Genomic DNA, 8,298 nt, shown 5'->3' with positions numbered 1-8,298 from the left:
ACTCTTAGGATAAGATGTGCTGGCTGGAGCCCTCCACATTTAGGCTTAAGTAAGGCAGGTAACCTGACTGATACAAACCACTCAGTATTTGGCTTCTGTGGCCCAATACTAGGGCTCCTCCACCTAGGCTGCAACAGGCAGGCCGTAGAACTTAGAGATCACCTTCCCATGCTTTCTGATTGGGAACAAACTAAAAATCCTATGGAAGAATAGGAAGTACTCTTAACCATCGAGCCATCTTTTCAGCCCCAGCAGTGCTTTTTTCCTCAGGTTTTTATGAAGGATTGACCTTTGCAGTGCTGGATCTGCCTTAGCAAGGTTGGCTTACAATAGCAGTGCAATGTCACAGTGTCACAGCTATGTAGCCATGTTTTATTGCCACCATGGCCAAGCAGCTATCCTGCCCTAGTTGGGCATGTTCTGTTGGAACCTGTTGAGGTATAGGAATCTTTTGTTTTTGTATTTTTTTGAGACCAGGTTTCTCTGTGTAGCCCTGGCTGTCCTATAATTCAATCTGTAGGCCAGGCTTGTCTCGAACTCCAAAGAGATCCATCTGCCTCTGCCTCCCAAGTGCTGGGATTAAAGGCATGAGCCACCACCACCCAGCAAAGTATAGGGGTTTTTTTTGTTTTTTTTGTTTGTTTGTTTTGTTTTTTTGTTTGTTTGTTTTGTTTGTTTGTTTTTTTGAGACAGGGTTTCTCTGTGTAGCCCTGGCTGTCCTGGAACTCACTCTGTAGACCAGGCTGGCCTCAGACTCAGAAATCCGCCTGCCTCTGCCTCCCAAGTGCTGGGATTAAAGGCGTGCGCCACCACCGCCTGGCAAAGTATAGGGATCTTGACAGGTTAACTTTACTCACCTCCTGGAAGACCAGAAACTAGCTAGTTTCTGGGATTGTGTAAGGAGGATGCTCTGGTTGATCTGTTTCCAAAACAGTTTCCACTTGCCCTTTCTCTTATTGGCCTGACTCTGAGAAGCCCTGTCCTTATCTGGATTGTTGTGAATATGACCACCTCTGTTGTCTCCTTGAGCCTTTAGTTAGGTTTTCCATTTTTATCTAACTAGATAAGGGTCCAGGAAGAGAAACACTAAATAAAAGCTGGCCATGTTGAGGACTGGGAGCACCAAGGTGAGGGCTGGAATCTAAAAGGCACATTTGCCTTTTTTGGCTAAACCCAGGGGGAAGAGTCTGTGAACTGAATGTAGAGACTAATGTGCATGAACCTTGTTCCTGTTTGGGCCAGTGCAATGGATGGCTCAGTGGGTTAAGTGTTTGCCACATAACCTGACAATTTCAATGGGATCCTGGAATTCACTTACTTAAAGGTGGAAAAGGAGAACTGACTCCAGAGTTGTTCTCTGACCTCTACATGTGTGCTGTGGCATATGCACGTTCGTTCACATTGTGCCTCCCCTCTCGAAGACACCATTAGAAAAGACATAAATATCTCAGGCATCACCTCTGCAAGGTGGGGTACATGCAACATCACTTTGTGACCTCAGTTACAGAGCTGGGACTAGAGTCTGCAATTTGTGCCCTCTTACTGGCGTATGTAACTTTCAGCTAGGCATTTAATGCTGAGAATGAGATATTTGGCCATTTTCTGCTAAGAATCCCCAGAAATCCCTCATGCAAGGCATAAGTAGCTCCTCAAATGAACGCGGACCCTAGTCTTGCACGCGCCCTAAAGCTGGCACCCTGTCCATCGTGTGTGACTTTCTGGTCTACACAGAGGTGCAGTATGGATTGCTAGGCTCTTGGCCAAGGGAAGCAGCACCCATATTCTGAAGAAGCTGCTTTTAAGTTGTATGGGGATTTTTAATTTTTCCCCAAAGCACACTAGAATTTAGAACCTATTTCACTTGAGATTGGCGTGGAGAAGTGGTTGTCAAGTGAAAGGGGCAGGATCGTGGAGCAGGAACAGAACCGAGTTCCTGAGAGCCCCACCCTACCACCAGCATATCCCACAGGACTTTTAAACGACCTGCTGCGCTAACAGGAGGAGCTTCACACGTCACTTCCTCAGTCCTACGGTCCATAGAGGTACCCGCTTGGGAGAGACGAAACAACGAAAAAAGAAATACTGTTAAAGGCCACGTGTACCCAGAGAGCACTATCTGAGATTGTGGGAGGATGTAGGGTTTGCTTGTTTTTATCCTGAACTTACTTGCTGCTGGAGAACAGCGGCTAAGGGAGCGTTCCCTCTAACCGGAAGCGATCGCTTGCTGGCACTCGAGGAACGTGTTAGCACAGAATCAGGCGCCAGAGGGCGCTGAGTAGTAGCAGGGACCGGAAGTGGTCAAGGGCATAGGCGAAATGATCAGTCCTAACTTCCGGGATTCGGTAGGCGGGTCGGAAGCTTGAGAGAGAGAGAGAGATCCTGTTGGAGAGCTTAAAAGATGAGAGGCGGCGGGGCTTGGTTGGCCTGCGTTTGTTTGGTGCGTGCGAGTGTCGATATTGCCCTGCGCTGTGGGTTTTGGTGCCTGAGCAGAAACAGTGGGTGGATGGTTTACAGGGATCACGCTGCTGGAGATAAGTAGGGACAGGATTTAAGCCAAGAGCGACTTCTGAAGATGTCTCCTCATTGCTGGTCAGGGGGACCCAGGGTGATGGGATATGTGAGGCATGCGGCCTGGCCAGTCGGCGACGGCTGAGAGCACTGCCCACTGCCGCTGAGTGACCTCAACTGGTACCTGTATTCTAGCTTTGAGCACTGCGGCCCGACCAGCAGCTCACCATGTTCCTGGCGCGTCTGACTTCACAGCTGGTCAGAACTGTTGTTCCCTGGGCAGGTAAGAGGCTCTTGGACGCGGAATCCACGCCTAGGTTGGGGATGGGAATCATAGTGGCCCAGCTCGCCTTCAAGTAGTCGCTACTGGAAATAAGAGCCTGACCACAAACTTTTTTTCTGTGAACTTCTGTGTAGAATGTAGGGGTACATCACAACTAAAGACCGAAGAATAAGGTGCAGATCTTCCTATTTGGGTATACGTGTTGCTCTAGCCTGGGTAGTAATGGTGTTCTGATCTGTTGTGATCTCACAAATAGTAACTGTGTTGTTTCCCCAGGTTTCAGTCGTTCCTGGCCTGGCTCCGGGGTGATTGGCAGCCATGCTTTTCGACCCCTTTACAATTTGCAGCCTGCAAGCCCAAGTCGGGCTGCCTCCCTCCCTGGTAAGAAGGCCCAGTTAGAGCTTGAGGAGTTCCTGGTCCCCAGGAAGATGGCCATCAGTCCTCTAGAGAGCTGGCTGACTGTTCAATACCTATTGCCCAGACTGAATGTTGAGGTCCCAACGACTCTGGCTCCCTCCCAATTCTACAAATGTCCACCTAGCCAGGGGGAGGAGAAAGCCAAGCAGGGAGTCAGGGAAGTCTGGGATGCCACTCCAGTGCAGTGCAAAAATGTGCTGAAGATCCGAAGACGGAAGATGAACCACCACAAGTACCGTAAACTGATCAAGAGGACACGGTTTCTACGTCGTAAAGTCCGGGAAGGACGTCTGAAAAAGAAGCAGGTGAATATGGGCTTTTGCTTGGGCCTAGATTGACAGTGGTTACGAGTCTTTGGCTTTCTCACAATAATAAATTTGTTGTCTCCTCTGCCCTTGCAGATCAAGTTTGAGAAAGACTTGAAGCGCATCTGGCTGAAGGCTGGTCTGAAGGAAGCCCCTGAGGGCTGGCAGACCCCGAAGATATACATGAAGAACAAATAAGTCTGGGTTCCTGTGCCTCTGGCTCTCTCGCTGCTGACCCATTATAATAAACGTTGGAAGGACTCAATTACTCTAGGCCAGCCTAGAGTTTCTTTTGGCTTGGTGTGAGATCTCTTCAGGTAAAAACATACTTCTGCCATTGGAACCCAGGGCCCAAAGGTGCCTAATGGTCCTTGACCTCCAGCCTAACTAATCTGCCTTCTGAAATGACGGCCTCCTTTAGAGATATGTGCTCTGGGACCACTGTGAACAGCTCCAGAGATGTGGGCTTCAGTGTGAATACTAATGGTAGAGTGGCCTGGGTGGCCTGGAGCTGAGGGGTACCTGGGTTAGGGGGAATGGTGAATAAGAGATGATCTGTGAGGACTCAGGAGGGAAGCAGAAAAGGGAAGCTCAGATGTCTCAAGAGATGGCACATGTCCTCTGTAGTTAATGAGCCCTTTAAGTTGCCCTGTTGGCTGCAATGATCTCATCTTGCCACAGGGACAGAGGATTGGCATGGGTTGTCAGCTTTACCAGATGTTCCAGCCTCCTCTGGGCTCCTCAGTCAGCTGTGTTCTGGAGTCCTCAGTGTGGGCTGGAGCACTAGTCAGGAAGGTTACCTGGATGGTATGTTTTGGTAAGTTCAGTGCTGTCAGCTTACTTAGGAAGATGCTGTTTTAGGGTCTAGCTTGAGGTAGAGACCCTCATGATTCCAGTATCTCTGTATCAAGAGGAATGTATGTTCTGAATAGTTGAGGGCCTGAAAAGACCCTTGTTCACCAAGTTATGAGGGGGCTAGGTATAAGCTTGGGAAACTGAATAGCGCATCTGTTAGGTCATGTGGGCCCTCATGTACCCTGCTCTCCGATATCACCTGAATTAACAAATCTAGGCTAGACTAGATGATAATGATAACCAGATGTCCCTTGGGGATCCAACTGGACCCCTGACCAATGAATGTGAACTAGTGAACATGTTTCTAAAGGCATGATCCGAAAGGGGCCTTGTGCTCTCTGCAGAAAGATGGAAGTAGATTGGATGGAGCACTGAAAACCTATAATGTAGCTGTGCTTTTACTAGTGACCATAAGGGGGCAGCAGCCAGGCTCTTGGCATCGCATAGACCCTGGCAGAGGACCAGAGCAGCTGGACTGAAAGCTCCTTTCAGGGCTCCCCAGCTGTGGTACCCTTTCTGAGTCTGGGCCTCCTGTGGTTAGTGGACCAGGGGTCCTAGGGCCAGGGCCTCAGAGATCAAGCCTTGTTGAAGTGGAACATGCTGTCTCTGATCCAGTTCTGGCCAAGTCTAACCCTGTAGCTCCTTGCATTCTGCTGGCACTTTTGGCTGTCCACAGCTGCTCCTGGTATTTCCTTCCAGCCCTGCCCAGGAGCTGCCCTGTGGCTCACCCCACACTTCCTTTTAGAGGAAAAATGGGGTTTTGATTCTCCTGTCTGGAGCTAAGCTTCCAGATGTTAGAAGACAGTGCTCTGGGATCACTGTGAACAGCTCCAGGGAGGTGGGCTTCAATGTGAATACCGATGGGAGAGTGGCCTGGGTGGCCCAGGCCCAAGAGCTTCAGCTGCCATGCTGGCTTCCACCCAAGGTACCAGCTGGAAAAGAAGAGGCTCTGGGCTACTTCACCTCATAGTTCCTACAGAATAATAGGCAGTTTTTGGTTTTGTTTTGTTTTTTAAAACATGGTCTCTATGTAGTTCTGGCTGTCCTGGAACTGACTATATAGACTAGGCTACCTTCAAATTGAGATCATCATGCCTCTGCCTCCCAAGGGCTAGGATTAAAGCTATCATGTCTGCCCATGGGCAGTGGTTCTTAACATGACCTGAATCTTCTAGAGACATTTTGAGTTGTTAGAATGGGGGTCAGAGACAAATGGATATTGCTGGATTCCTTCAAGACAGGAACATATGACTGCCACACAATCCTATGCATAGAATCAGTCCTGAGTATGCGATTCTTATTCCCTATGGCTTAGAAGACGTTATCCAACCAGGATCTCAGCAGACAATTTGAAGAAATATATATATAATCTTGGTACCTCCTCCCAGGTCACAAGTAGCTATCCTTTCTTTGCTATAGGGCCTCTATCCTACCTTCTATCTTGTGGGACACATAGCCCCTTGGTATCTCCCTGTTCTGGGAAAATGCTATGAAGGGAGGCTTGTGATTTGGTTCTGCTCCCAGCTTCTCAACCTGACCACTCCTAGCATTGTCAGAGTTCAGATTCCAGCCAGGCCAGGATTGGTAAGAGTGGTCTTCAAACCATGTTGGGTACCCCAACTCTTAATGCCAAGACTAAAAGCTAATAACTACCTCAGTGTGGTCTTTTGAGAGCTTATCCCCACCACATGCCTGCTCTGCCAGCATATTTAATTACCTAGTATATCTCTTAACTAGTAAATGTTCAGCGTCTCCACATACAACAGTCCTTAGCTCTGCTGAGTAATGTTGGCCAGGGCATTGTACTTCTGTGTGTATAGCTGTATGAAGCAAGCCTGATTCTCCAATGGGTCTCACTTCCTACTGTCGGGGAAGTGTGTGGCTGGCAAGGACAGTATGTCCTATACAGAGGAAAAACATAGAAGGAGGATGTTCCCCTTGGACCATGGTCCATGGCTTGGGTTGTCCTGGCAAGGACATGAATTAGGGTTAGGATTGGAAGTTGGGAAAATATTCCTGTGTCTAGGACTGAGGTTGCTGCTTAGGCTTTCTTTCTCCAACCTACTTTTACTAGGAGAACTGAGCAGTGTAGAGCTACAGAATCCCAGATCAAGAAGCCTAGGGAGGTCCCTATAAACTCAGCTTGGGGTTTGGAGGAGCAGTACTGACTCCTAGTACTACAAACTCTAGTACAGGTTGAAGGTGTAAGTTTGGTTGGTAGGCACTTGCCAAACATTCACAAAACCCTGAATCTGAGACTCAGTACTCAAAGAGTGATTAGAAATTCAAGGTTGCCGGGTATGGGAGGCAGAGGCAGGCTGATCTCTCGAGTTTGAGGCCAGCATGGTCTATAGAATGAGGTCCAGCACACCCAAAAGTTACCTCTGCTTTGTTCTCTTTTTAAAACTGATGGATTATGACTAGCAAAACAGTTTACCAGGTAAAGTTACTTGCCACCAAACCTGAAAACCTGTGTTCCATCCCCAGATGCCGAACTGTCCTCTGATCACATGTACACCATAACACACACACCCCATGGCGTACACGAAAAATAAACTGATGGAATGTCATTCAGTAGTCAAGTGCTTTTGGAGCATGCTTGAAGCCCTGGGTTCTTGCTGTGTAGACCATTCTACCCTCCAGCTCACAGAGATCTCTCTGCCTCAGTCTCCCAAATGCTGGGATAAAAGGCTTGTGTCACCATGCCTGGATTCTGCTTTTCATTTTATAAAATGTGTCACGATGAAGCTTTGGCTGGTTTGGCACTCACTATGCAAATCAGTCTGGCTTTGCCTCCTCTGTGCTGGGATTAAAGGTATATGCATACCTAACACAACAACAATAAAAATAAAACTGATGAGGGGCTGGAGAGATGGCTCAGTAGTTAAGAGCACTTGCTGCTTGTCTAGAGGACCTCAATTCAATTCCCAGTGTGCACACGGTGGGTCATAACTGTCTGTAATTCCAATTCCAGGAGATCAGCCACCCTCCTGCGGCTTTTACAGGCATTAGGCATACATGTAGTAAATATACATACGTGCAGACAAAACACTCGTATAAAAATAAGCATTTTGGGGCTGGAGAGATGGCTAAGTGGTTAAGAGCACTGACTGCTCTTCCAGAGGTCCTGAGTTCAATTCCCAGCAACCACATGGTGGTTCACAACCATCTGTAATGGGGTCTGATGCACTCTTCTGGTGTGTGTCTGAAGACAGCTATAGTGTACACATATAAATAAAAAAATAAATCTTTAAAAAACATTTTTAAAAACAGCTGATGGATGATTCAGTAAAGACATATATATCACAGCATAGGACAATGGCAGCATAGATGCCTGTCCTCAACAATGGAGCACCATCAGCTGGCCTCACTGACCTACAGGGCAGAAGACACTAAAGCAGAAACTACTGGATAAGGTCTACCTTGACTGGTGAAAGTGTTGGTCTTGGTTTCTTTCTATCTCTCTCTTCTTTTCTTTTCTTTTCTTTTTTCTTTTCTTTTCTTTTCTTTTCTTTCTTCCTTTCTTTAGATTTATTTATGGGCTGGGGAGATGGCTCAGAGGTTAAGAGCACTGGCTGTTTTCCAGAGGTTCTGAGTTCAATTCCCAGTAACCAAATGGTGGCTCATAACCATCCATAATGAGATATGGTGCCCTCTTCTGGCCTGCAGGCAGAACACTGTATACATAATATATAAATAAATTCTTTTTTAAAAAGATTTATTTATTTCATGTATGTGGATATACCGTTGCTGTCCTCAGACATACCACAAGATGGCATAAGATTCCTATTACAGATGATTGTGAGCCACCATGTGGTTGCAGGGAATTGAACTCAGGACCTCTGAGAGAACAGTCAATGCTCTTAACCACTGAGCCATCTCTCTAGCCCTGGTCTTGGTTTCTTAACGTTTTGCCTGCATAAAAAATTT

At 47.3% G+C, this 8,298-nt stretch overlaps 1 protein-coding gene across 1 annotated transcript; it reads left to right on the top strand.

The window, feature by feature from the left end:
- Positions 1–2,273: 2,273 nt before the first annotated feature.
- Aurkaip1 (aurora kinase A interacting protein 1) lies at positions 2,274–3,778 on the top strand. The gene is made up of 4 exons (XM_034501623.2): positions 2,274–2,437; positions 2,704–2,791; positions 3,068–3,513; positions 3,610–3,778. The coding sequence occupies exons 2-4, from the start codon at positions 2,737–2,739 to the stop codon at positions 3,709–3,711; spliced, it is 603 nt and encodes a 200-aa protein (XP_034357514.1). The 5' UTR covers positions 2,274–2,437; positions 2,704–2,736; the 3' UTR covers positions 3,712–3,778.
- The last annotated feature ends 4,520 nt before the right edge of the window (positions 3,779–8,298 follow it).

Source organism: Arvicanthis niloticus, chromosome 5 (assembly GCF_011762505.2).
Source record: "Arvicanthis niloticus isolate mArvNil1 chromosome 5, mArvNil1.pat.X, whole genome shotgun sequence".
NCBI classification, from domain to species: Eukaryota; Metazoa; Chordata; class Mammalia; order Rodentia; family Muridae; genus Arvicanthis; species Arvicanthis niloticus.
This window is presented reverse-complemented; position numbering and strand designations above follow the sequence as displayed.

Bases quoted from the DNA above. Each gene is read 5' to 3' on its own strand.
- Aurkaip1 (XM_034501623.2), top strand. From the start codon at position 2,737: ATGTTCCTGGCGCGTCTGACTTCACAGCTGGTCAGAACTGTTGTTCCC. The intron at 2,792-3,067 runs GTAAGAGGCTCT...TTGTTTCCCCAG, and splicing joins AACTGTTGTTCCCTGGGCAG to GTTTCAGTCGTTCCTGGCCT. The intron at 3,514-3,609 runs GTGAATATGGGC...CTGCCCTTGCAG, and splicing joins GACGTCTGAAAAAGAAGCAG to ATCAAGTTTGAGAAAGACTT.